General features: G+C 35.4%; 1 protein-coding gene across 1 annotated transcript; it reads right to left on the bottom strand.

The window, feature by feature from the left end:
* Positions 1-516, bottom strand: LOC127129899 (secreted RxLR effector protein 161-like). The gene has a single exon (XM_051059005.1). The coding sequence runs from the start codon at positions 514-516 to the stop codon at positions 1-3; it is 516 nt and encodes a 171-aa protein (XP_050914962.1).
* Between the last annotated feature and the right edge of the window lie 12,330 nt (positions 517-12,846).

Raw genomic sequence — 12,846 nt, 5'->3', positions numbered from 1 at the left:
TCATGAAACAACTCCAGACCCTATCATAAACACTAAAGCAGAAGTGCTTCTTCGACCATCTAAATCTCCCGCGTAATTGCTGTCAGAATAAGCTATAAGACTTGTTTTTATTCCTTCATTCTTATAGAATATTCTGTGCTCTGTGGTTCCTTTTAGATATCTTAAGAGTCTTTTTGTAGCAGCCCAATGTGATTCTTTTTGATTTTCCATGAACCTGCTCATCAAACTCACTCCGAACATCAAATTCGGTCGAGTTACCGTTAGATACATGAGGCTTCCAATGACTTGTTTGAACATCGTAGCATCTACTTCAGTGCCATCCTCAACTTTTGGTAAAATTGTTCCTAGAACAATTGGATTCCTTATTGAGTTGTTGCTTACCATGTTGAACCTTGCTAGAACTTCTTGAGCATATCTTCTTTGACAAATAAATATCCCAGCTTCACATTGTATCACTTCTATTCCAAGAAAATGTCTCATCTTTCCCAAGTCAGTCATGTCAAAATCTAACTTCATTGAGCTTTTAAATTCATCACACATGCTTCTATTATTTCCAGTAAAGATCAAATCATCAACATAAAGACTAACTATCAAAATGTTACCTTCATTTTTCTTGGTGAACAAAGTGTGTTCACTTGAGCACCTTTCAAAATTTTCTTTTGCAAAGTATGCCTCAATTTTGCTGTACCAAGCTCCCGGTGCTTATTTAAGGCCATATAATGCTTTCTTCAACTTGTAGACTTTGTCTTCTTCTCCTTTCTTGACAAATCCTTCAGGCTACTGTACAAATACTTCCTCCTTGAGCTCGCCGTGAAGAAAAGCGCTTTTCACGTCAAGTTGATATACTTCCCATCCATGTTGAGCTGCCAAAGCTAATAGTACCCGCACAGTGTCGAGTCTTGTGACTAGTGCAAATAATTTCGTATAATCCACTCCATACCGTTGGGCATATCCTTTTGCTACCAATCTCGCCTTAAACTTTTCAACTTTCCCACTTTCATTGAGCTTGGTTTTGAAAATCCATTTAACTCCAATAGGCTTAACTCCTTTTGGTGCGTCAGTTAGCTATCATGTCTTGTTCTTTTCTATTGCCTTCATCTCCATGTTCATTGCTTATCTCCACTTCCTGCTCTTGAATGCTTCTTCGAAGAGGTAAGGATCACTTCCATTTTCAGCCATCACCATCACCATTAAACTTTCTTCTTCCTCGGAAAGATTTATTCCCTCTTCATAATCTGTCATTCAAACTGGTTTTCTTCTATTCCTTGCTGGCCTCTCTAAAAAATCTTGTTCAACATCATTTGTTTCATTTCCTGGTGACCCGGTCTCGTTTAAACTGCTTGAGGATACATTTTGATTGATATCACCACTGTTTTGTTCATCATTTTGTACATGTCCTTGGTCTTCACCTTCTTCTTCGTTTTCTTCTTCTTCCTAATCTAGAACATCAAATTTGCATTCTTCTTCAGTTCTTCCCCAGTCCCAAGTCCTTTCTTCTTCAAACATTACATCTCTGTTCATAATGACTTTCTTTGCAATAGGATCAAATAATTTGTAAGCTTTAGACTCATCACTAACTCCCAAAAATACACACCTTTTGCTTTTGTCGTCTAGCTTGCTTCTCTTTTGGTCTGGTACATGAGCATGAGCTACGCATCCAAAAATCCGAAAATAGTCAACTCTTGGTCTTACACCAGTCCATGCTTCTCCAGGGATTATGTGATCTACTATTGAAGTTGGACTTCTATTTTGTACGTGAACACACCATCTAACAGCTTCAGGCCAAAATACTCTCGGAACTTGTCTCTCATTCAGTACAGCTCTTACTACATTCATGATCGTCCATTTTGTTGAGGAGTATATGCACCCGCCAATTGCCTACAGATTCCTTGATCCTTACAAAATTCTTCACCACCTCTATCAGTCCTTAAAGAAGTGATGAATGCACCCACTTCTTTCTCAACATATGCCTTGAAAATTTTGAACATACCAAATGCTTCTGATTTTTCATGTAATAAATAAATCCAAGCTTTACGAGTAAAGTCATCAATAAAGCTTAACATATATCTCTTGTTACTGTTTGAAGATGGCGTGATTGGACCATAAATATCAGCATGAATTAGCTGAAGCTTTTTCGAGGCCCTCCATGAGCTTTTATTTGTATTGACTCTCTATTTTGTTTTCTAATTAGGCATGTAGTGCATATCTTCTTTGGAGACTTCAGGGAAGGTAATCCAATGACCATCTTCTTGCCTGAAAGTGTATTGAGCCCTTTGTAGTTAAGGTGTCTGTTAGGGACCAATTAGTACTACTTTTTATATAATTTTATTGGTCCCTTTTACCAACTTTTGATGTAATTACACACTTTTATTCTCACTATTTTGTATAAATGCAATTAGGTTTAATTTATGTTGTTTTGAGTGGTTATTTCACGTATTTGTTAGTTTTGTAGAATTTTTGGGCAAGAGAGCTTCGGAACGCTTAATCATAATTTGGAAGAAGTGTTGAATGAAATTTGGAGGCCTAATTTTGAAGATTAACACTTGGAAGAATAATTGGATGAAGCTTGCAAGGCAAGGAAGCTGAAGTAGCTTCAGTTTGCGCCGCGAACCTTGCGAATCCAGCAAGCTGATTTGGCCAAGTGTTCTGTTTCCAATGCCAGCTGTGTTTTGACAAATCTGTATCTGTTTTAGGGGGCTTTTCAGTTTTAGATGAAAATGAGCATTTTAGGAAAGGTCAACCCTTTTTAGAAAACAGAATGGAAATTGTTCATTCATTCATTGATAGTTTGATATTTTAGGAGAAAAACAGAGTTCTTACCATTGCCTTTTGCTTTCCAAAATGATGATGAGGAGCTAAACCTCATTTTGTCAAGATTGGAGGTAGTAGCTATTCCTATTTGTTTATGTATTTCATTTGACTCTTATATATGATAAAAGATTGTTGATGTATTGAATGATATTTTTTCCCTAAGTTGAATATTAGATTTGAGTAGTTGTTGAAAGAGATTATTTAAGTCTTGACATAAAATATATTTTCAAGTAGTGAATAAGTTGTAGAAATATATTTATTCACTAATCTTCTTTTGTATCAACCATTAAAGATTGCTATATTGATAGTTAGGTAGAGAAATCGTCTAAAGATTAATATAGTAATTATCACACTATCATTTAGACATAAATGATATTGAGAGGATACTTGAACATCATCAATAATCTTGAATCTATATAGTTGTCATAAGGAGTCATAAGCAATTTGAATAGTGAACTCCAATCTTGCCAAGCCTTTTACATTTGATTAAAACTATTTTATTATTTTAGTGATATTTTACTCAAAAGATAACTTTTCAAACAAAACAACTTGGTTACTTTCTAAACTTATAACAATTTGGATTATAGAATGGCGGTAATAACAACCAATCTGTGGATACGATATTAAAATATTTGCCGAAAATATACTTTTCAACAAATTGGCGCCGTTGCCGGGGATTGGTGTTCGATATTACAAGCATTGCAATAATTCATTGTTCTAAGTTTTGTTACTTTTATTACTATACCTCTTGTGTTTCACTTGGTTTGTTAGTTGTGTAGATTCTAGTGCATGCGAGGAAAAGCTACCGAGGAGCAATTTCAATTCGATCCCGAAATTGAAAGAACACTTCGAAAGCTCAATAGCAAAACACGAAGAAGAAGGAAACTAACCGAAGAGAGGAACCGAGGAGAAGAAGCATCTACTTCCGCACTTGTTCAAATCGAAGAAGTGGTTGTAGAGGCTTGTGACGGAAACATGGCGAATGACACTCCTACCGAAATTTCCGCTAATAGTCCAAGAATGAATGCTCAATTTGCTCGTGGAGGAAGGAATACGGAGATGAAAACCGGAATCCTCCAACTTCTCTATGCAAATCCATTCACCGGAATGGACCATGAAGTTCCGTATACCCATCTCATCAAATTCTATGAGATTGCGGGTTCTACGGGAATTGATGAAACGGGTGAAGAGGCATTATTCAAGAGGATGTTCCCACACTCCTTAGTGGGAAAGGCAAAAGAGTGGTACCTTGATCAAGCACCAAGAGTGATGACGGATTGGAGTTTGCTAGAAGAAAAGTTCTTAGAAAGATATTTCCCTCAATCCCGATTCATGGAAGCCAAAACGGCTATTGTGGTATTCACTCAAGGAAGCAACGAGTCTCTAAATGAGGCTTGGGAAAGATTCAAGTCAATGTTGAGAAAATGCAAGGGCCATGGTTTTGATGAGCTCACTCAAATCCATATTTTTCTAAATGGGCTCCAATCAACTCACAAAACACTTTTGGATGCTACCGCGGGTGGCTCTCTTATGTCAAAGAATGCGGAAGAAGCAAAAGTCATTATTGACCAGATGGCACTCAATGATCGTCAAAGTCAACATGACCATAGTCCTTCACAATGGAAACCGGGAGTTCTTTAGTTAAATACCAATGATGCCATTCTTTCTCAAAACAAGCTACTTTCTCAACAAGTGGAGTTGCTTACTCAACAAATGGCCAAGCTTCCACAACAAATGAAGGAAATTCAAGGGTCTCAAGTTCGACATCAAGTAGCATGTTGCGAATTATGTCAAGGAGATCATCAAACCGGTTTTTGTCCTCCATTAGAAGAAGTGAGTTATGTGAACAATCAAAATCAAGGTTATCAAAGGCAACCTCCACCCAACAACAACTCATATCAAAGGAACAATCAAGGTTATCAACCATCAAGGTTCAACAACCAAAATTATCAGCAGCAAAGTCCTTATCAACACCCAAATTCTCAAGAACAACAATCGCAAGGAGGAAATTCAAAGCTAGAAGACACTCTCCAACAATTCATGCAAGCCTCCATGGCAAATCGGAAGAGCAACGAGGCAGCAATCAAGAATTTGGAAAACCAAGTAGGTCAACTTGCGAAACAATTGTCGGAACAAACTGTGGGATCTTCCTTCTCCACTAACACTCAAACTAATCCAAAGGAGCATTGTAAAGCAATTTTTACTAGAAGCGGTAGAGAGTTGACAAGTGGAAAAAGTGAGGAGATTACAGTAGAGAATGGGATGGGTGTTGTATATGAAAATGAGGGTGTGGATTGTGAAAAGGAGAAAGTGGCAGAAACTGTTCAGTTCGCGCCGCGATCTCCCTTCGCGCCGCGAAAAAAGTAGAACCAGTAATTGATAGCAGAACAGCAGTGTGAAGCGGAAATGAAGAAGGAAATTGAACCGAGAAAGAAGAAAAAAAGAGACAAATGAGTGAATGTCATTCCAGTTCAACATCTACCCTATCCGCATGCACCATCAAAGAAGGATAATGCTAGACACTATGCACGGTTTATGGACATATTCAAACAACTTCAAATCAATATTCCATTTGTCGATGCATTAGAGCAAATGCCACGGTATGCAAAGTTCATGAAGGATATTCTCATAAATAAAAGGAGACATGTGGAAGACGAGACAATCTTGCTTGATGCACGTTGTAGTGCCATCATTCAAAAAACTCTCCCAAGAAAGGAATCCGATCTGGGCCGAGTCATTTTACCGGTGACCATTGGAAGCACTTACATTGGTAACAGTTTGATTGACTTGGGATCTAGCATCAATTTAATTCCCCTATCAATTGTCAAAAGATTGGGAAATGTTAAGATCAAATCTACAAGGATGACTTTACAACTAGCCGATAAATCTATCACTTCACCATATGGAGTTGCTCAAGACATGTTAGTGAAGGTGGACAAATTCTTGTTTCTGGTAGATTTTGTGATAGTAGACATGGATGAGGATCGTGATGTTCCTCTAATTCTTGGAAGACCATTCATGAAAATAGCCCGAATAATGATTGACATTGATGATGGACTAATGAAAGTAAGGGTGCAAGATGAAGAGGTAGCCTTCAATCTTTTTGAAGCCAAAAAGCATTCTAATGATAAGCATTGTCGCGGATGGAAAAATGACAGAGTCGCCACCATCCTTTATTCGTTCGTAAGGAACAGGGAAATAATGATACAACCTAATAGTTAAGAGTAAGAGACTAGGTTCGGGAGTCAGTTAAGTAAGGGGAAGGTGTTAGGCACCCCTTACATCCATTGTACTCAATGGGATCCTCCTACAATTCTAGGGCTAGTGTGTGTTTCTAAAGTGTTTGCTTTAATATTTATTAATTATTAATTATTTATTTATTTACAGAATGTATTACTTTTAAATGGACGAGAGACCCAAAAATATTTTTCATAATTGTACTCGCTAGAGTTTACAACTCTATGCCTACGTACCTTCGCATTAGGCGAGGGATCAGAGTACCGTAGTTCTTCTTGAAAATGTTGTTTGGTTGGTTGTTTTTATCCCTTGAAAATTCTCACGCCTCGGGGGCGGAGAAGTAATTGATTTTGAAAAGTGCCTCAATACACTAGGGTAGAGGTCTTACGATTTGAAGTGAGTTCAAATTGATTTTATCCCTTTTATCCCATGCAAAAATAGTATTTTAACTTATTTAAGAAAATAAGTTAGGAGTCATAATTAGGTATTAGACATAACTCTTTATCCCGATTTTATCCCCGATTTTATTCCTTGAAAATCCTAGACTTTTAGACAATGTTTTATCCCATATTTGTATCCCTTGTTTTTATCCATTATGATTTGAAAATATAATTTAATTTAATTAAGAAAGTTAAATAAAATGTAATAAGATATATCTCTTATCCCAATTTTATCCCTAATTTACATCCCTTAAAATTCTAGAATTTATCCTTAAATTTTATCCCATAATTATCCCTGAAATTATCTCATAATTTTATCCCATAAATTTTATCCCTTGTTTTTATCCCTTGAAATTGTTATAGAATTTTATACATGTTTGTCCCTTGATGTATCGCATGTTTTTGTCTCTTCTTTTTTATCCCTTGTTTTTATCCCTTATGTTTTTATCCCTTATGTTTTTATCCCTTGTTTTTATCCCTTGAAATCCTAAGGTTTTATCCCATAACCTTATACCATATTATCCCTAATTTCTATCCCATAATCATCCATATAATTTTATATTATTTATGTTAATCCATTTAAAAAGTAATCCCTAATTTCAATATGCATAATTATCCTAGAATTAATCCCTAATCTCAACTTAAACCCCTAATTATATATTTTCCATGTTAATTATGAATATCTAAATAATCAACTAATTATTTTTTTGTATTAATCCCATCATAAATTAATTTAATTAACTTTAATATATAACCCAAATTAATTATATTTTTTGTATATTTTCTTCTTGGTTACGATTTCGTTTCTTATGGTTTTGATTCTTGATTTGATTCAAAATTAATTTCCCATGGCTTGTTTTACAGAGGTAATATTCTGATTTCAATCTGGTTTAATATTAGCTTCTATTATGCTATGTTTATGGACCATGTGTTCGGCACTGTTTTGGATTTCGCTCTCCTGTCCTGGTTTTGCTGATACGGCTCAACACTGAGTTTCAATAATTAGTATTAATAATTTTTTTCTATTGATTTTGTTTCCGTTTGGACATAACATAAATATGAATTTGTTGAATTATTACAAGTGAATATAAATATATTATTTGTTATTACTATTAACCATGGTTTTGAAATTTATATGTTATGTTGGAAAAGAATTCTCATTTGATGTTATTTAGATTTTGACATGGACATTGGTTGTGGATTGGATCTAAAGACGGTTATGATATCGATTTGAAGTTGTTTCGTATAGATATATATTAATATCAAATGCAGCTTGTGGTTCGAGTATAATTGGTCCTATAACAAAGATCTAAGTTGGTACTGTTTCTAATTTCCAATCAAGTTTATTAATGTTTATTATGTACTGATGCATTGGTTATGGTTAATAATTCTTATGTTTTTCTTTATAATTTATTATTAGGATTATTCTTTTTTTTAAAAGGCTTAATGTTTTCTGTTAAAAAAAACTTTGAAAGAAAAATAAATTGATTAAAAAATTGATGATTTAAGGTTTACAGTCTCTATTTGTTACTATGTATAAATATGAGTTTTTATAACTTTTTTACAGGAAAACTCTATCATACATCACAACACAATATCGAGGATAATAAGACAAGAAATTATCGGCCCGAAAGTTATCAGGGGAAGAATTCCACTTTCTTTGTTCTGACTCTTCCTTCTTTGACTCCTCTCCTTGTTCTTCTTAGGTCGTAGGGATTACCTTCCAGAATTTGGATTGCAGGGATGACTAAATCTTAGATTTAGGGTTGTATGAGAATTATTCTCGGTGTGAGAATAATTCTCGTTGTGTTTGGGATTTTTCGAATCTTTCGTCAAAGTTGTAGAACTTTGTGGAATTTGTTTTTTATCGTCTCCTTTTTCTTTCCTTACTGCACAGCTTGTACCTCCTTTTATACTGTAATTTTGGGATAACATCATATTAAAGTCTTGATTTTTTCTAGTTAATCCATACAATTCTTTTTCCATTTTTGGTGTGAGACAAACTCAATGAATTTGAAAGTTGAAAATACTGTATGAATGTTGACGAAGATTTTGTCTGATTGTTGTCTGTTCTTTGTTTTGGAAAGAAATAATTTTTGTCCATTGGCTTTGAATCACCTCTTGAAGAGAGATTTGAATGTTTTGGAACTTTGGAAATCTTTGATACTAGAGTGAGGAATAATACGTGAAAAATATCTTGATCCCTTTTTTTCTTAAATAATAATAATATTCTAATATTTTACAGTAAATTAATACTAATAAAAATGGGTGATAAAAAGTAATCAAAATAAATTTAAGAAAGTAATAACAAGAAAATATTTTGAATTTTTTCTTTAATTTTATCTTGATTGATTTTTATTTACTTATTTTAAGAAAAAAAATATAATAATAAATTAAAAAACTCGAAAAATAAAAATAACAAGTAATAAAATTTTATTTTTTTAGAAAATATATATATTACAAATAAATTGAAAATAAATAAATAAAAAGTAATAAAATTTGATTTTAAGATGATATGATTGAAGGTAAAACATGAAAAAAAATTTGTAAAAGTGACAAGATAGAAGTTTGAACTCAAGACCATCTTCTTGCAACTCTTAGATATGCTTCTCTACCAAATGGGTCATTGTGTTCATTCAATATAGAATTGACTCCAAAGAATAATATGTTAATAAAATTTGATTTCTATTTTTGACCTTGTTTATAAATGATATTAATATCATATACTTTTTTTTTATTTTTCTCTTGTTTTTTTCATAAATGCATAAAATAGTACTTAATTGTAAAAACTTTAAAATTTTATTATTTATTTTTAAAAATGCAATTTACTTATTATTATTGTTATTATTTTTTATAAAGAAAACAGAAAGTAACAAAATGAGAATGTTCTAAAACAAAATGAAAGTTGGGACTCGAACTCGGGACCACATGATCACTCTCCCTACCCATGCTCTCTTCCCAATTGTGTCGTTTCATTTATTCGAAATAAGGTGGCACTAGAAAACATATGCATGGTGGTCAAAATTTGGGGTACGACAGCTGCCCCTATTTAATCAGCTCCAGACCGAGATGATGATGACGATGAGTCTTCATCTTCTCTGGGAGAAGATGATTAAATATAGAGAGGAAACCTAATTTTGACCACAGAGTTAGAAGGCTCTGGGGATGAGTAAGGACTAAACAGCCCTTGACTCCGTTAGCATCCACACCATCCTATGATTGAACCTTAGTGATACCTTGTTGGTTAATTTCATCCCGTCTGGGTGAAACTTATGATGATTTCCAAGCTCGTACGTTCATATTACCGGAATTAGGCAGGAGTTTGACGATCCTCCGGTTGTTGTTTGATGTAACCTTAGTAGAACCCCTAATAAAACTCATAATAAAATCCTTTTCAAAACTCTAGATGAAACCACTGATACAACTTCTAATGGAACCTCTGATGATAAAACCCTAATGAAATCCTTTGACAAATCCCTGATGGAACCCCTTGACTAATCCCTGATGATCAGTTTCGACCTCTCTGAGTAATATTTGCCTATAATCATCTGATTATGTCCCTGGAGTCGAGTAGGACTTTAGTGATATCACAATCACTTTGGATGAGACCCCTCTCGTGATAATCTGGTGAAACCCCTTGATAAAGTTCTGGTAGACCCTCTTGATGGAAACTTTTGATGAAACTTCGAATAGAATCCCTAGATGAAACCCTTTATAAAACCCTTTTGATGAAACCCCTTTATGAAACCCTTGATAGAAATCTGGTGAAACCCTTTGATAGAACCCCTTGATGAAACTCCTGATAGAATCCTTTGATGAAACCCCTGATAAAATCCTTAGTGAAACCCACAGTGTAAACCTGGTGGAATCCTGGTGGAACCCTTTTATAAAACCATGGTGAAACCCTTAATACATTTGATGAAACCTATTAATGAAACCCTTTTTGATCAATCTTAACCCTTCTAGGTGAAACTTGCATACTATTCCCATGATCATCTGATCCTTTTACGGGAATTGGGTAGTACTCTACTGATACCCCGATCACTCTGGATGAAACCCCTTGGTAAAATTCTGGAAGAACCCCTTGATGGAATCTTTTGATGACATTCCTGATAAACCCTTTTGATAAAATCCCTTGAAAAAATCCTTTTGATAAAATCCCTTGATAAAATTCTGGCGGAGCCCTTTGATAAAAAATTCCGGTGAAAACCCTTTGATAAATCCATGATGAAACCCCTTTGATATTAACACTTTGTTGAAACTTCTTGGCAAAACCCTAGTGAACCCTCGGCGGATAATCTCTGATGAAAACCCCTTGATTGAACCCCTTTGATAAAACTCCTTTGATAAAATCCCTTGGTAGAACCCCTTGATGAAAATCCTCTATACTTTTGATGAAACACCTAATGGAACTCCTGGTAAAAACTCTTTGATGAAACCCTTGGTGGAACCCCTTGAAAAACCCCGGTGTAACCCTTTGATAAGACCCTGGTGCATTTGATGGAACATATCCCTCGTATGGGATAAGTTAATAAGCTGGAGATGTAAGAGGTGAATACCCGCTCAATAGTTGATAATGATCATTCAGGATGACAGACCAATGGATATATTCCTCTGACGACTCACGGTGAGTGAGTTTGTTGGAAAAGTCCTTTATTGAAAAGGCTCTATGGAGATGGTTACTTATTGGGGAAGCCCAATAAGCATTCTTGCTTGGGAATTGTACTTGTATAGCTGGGGATTGAGAATTCAATCATCCTCGATATAAGAACCAATGCTAAATAAATTATCATTGTTGTAAAACCCCGAGAGTAGTGATAGTGGTATAAGAACTAAAAGAAGTAACAACGGTAGAAGAACCGTAAACTGAAATGACAAACGGTATAAGAAACCGTACAAATGAATTGATAAACAGTGTAAAAACCAAAATGACTGGATGAAAACGACGTAAAACCCAAAGTGAGTAAATGACAACGGTGTAAGAGCCGAAGTGACTGAGTGACAATAGTGTAAGAACCAAAGTGAACAGTGGTGTAAGAACCAAAGTGACAATGGTAATAAAACTTTTATTGAGGATTTCTCTAAGAAGACATGAATAAAAGGAGATTGACAAAAGAACTCGATGTCCATAATGCGGAAGACTGGTGTCATGTAAGATGATTGCCTACTAGGGAATATGCTTCCAAGCGAGGTTCCCTAAGGAGCGCGGGTGTTGGAGAAAGCCCTAAGAAATCCCTGCAAGGATCTGGTGAAGGAATTGTATACCATTAGGGCATACTGGGGACAATGCTGCTAAGTATTTTCTGCTTGGAGAATGAGTTCCAAGGATACTTGCGAGGGAATTGTCCTTAAGACTAACCCACTGGGTGCACAATGAAAAAATAGCTCGGGAGAAGCTTGGACTCAGATCTATCACCGATTAGCTAGGGATATCCAGACTCTCACGATGAGTCTTGAGTCTCAGTCTGTGTTATGTATCTATGTTATGTATGCATGTTATGCTGTGTCATTTATGCATGTTTAGTGTTTGTATGGTATAATGATCCATATTAATGGATATGCTACGCGTGATATGATGTATTAATGCAATGATTGATGCACATGATGTATTAGTCTCGGGCAGCACATCTGAAGATTGGGCCATTTGTAGGTATTGAGTGCCAAGCAAGGCTGGGCTTTTGTGAGATGCCAATCAAAGTTGGGCTTTTAGGGTGAATGTCAAATGAGGTTGGGCTTTTAGGATATAGGTGCCAAGTAAGATTAGGCTTTTGTGTGGTGCCAAGTAATATTGGGCTTGCATAAATGTTAGATTCATGATATGGGAATGTGTTATATGAATGAGATGGTGTGAATGGTTTGACGCTAGAGCGTAGCGACATGATTAATGCATGACAATGATTTGAATGTTTCCACAAGTGCCCCTATGGTGGGTCGTGGACTGTTAGGGATTAGAGAGGTTGTTTGTGTAACCAAGTTATTTTGTCAAAAGGTGGTAGGGTGTTACGCTAGCATGGCTTCCCGATACCCGTTTAAAACTTGACGATTGTTTATCTATGATAGATCTTGTACATGTATCTTGAAAGTATTGAGAGGGATTGTCCCTGCAGTATCCCATAGTTGCCCCTGTCTGTTGGGTCTTTGAAGAAATTCATGTCAATATGAATTTGAAGTGACTTAGCCTACCACGCACTTGAGACGGCCTTCTGTAATATTAGCCTTGGAGAGATTCGTCCTTGACTAATCGACCTTTGGAATGATATTGCCCCAGATGAATTGTTCTTTTGTAGTGGTCTCTTTTGATCAAGCCTTACGGCGGTCTGTCCCAAATTGATAAAGCCTTGGAGGGTATTTCCTGAAA

The sequence above is a fragment of the Lathyrus oleraceus genome, chromosome 3 (genome assembly GCF_024323335.1).
Source record: "Lathyrus oleraceus cultivar Zhongwan6 chromosome 3, CAAS_Psat_ZW6_1.0, whole genome shotgun sequence".
NCBI lineage: Eukaryota > Viridiplantae > Streptophyta > Magnoliopsida > Fabales > Fabaceae > Lathyrus > Lathyrus oleraceus.
This window is presented reverse-complemented; position numbering and strand designations above follow the sequence as displayed.

Bases quoted from the DNA above. Each gene is read 5' to 3' on its own strand.
- LOC127129899 (XM_051059005.1), bottom strand. From the start codon at position 516: ATGAAGTTAGATTTTGACATGACTGACTTGGGAAAGATGAGACATTTT.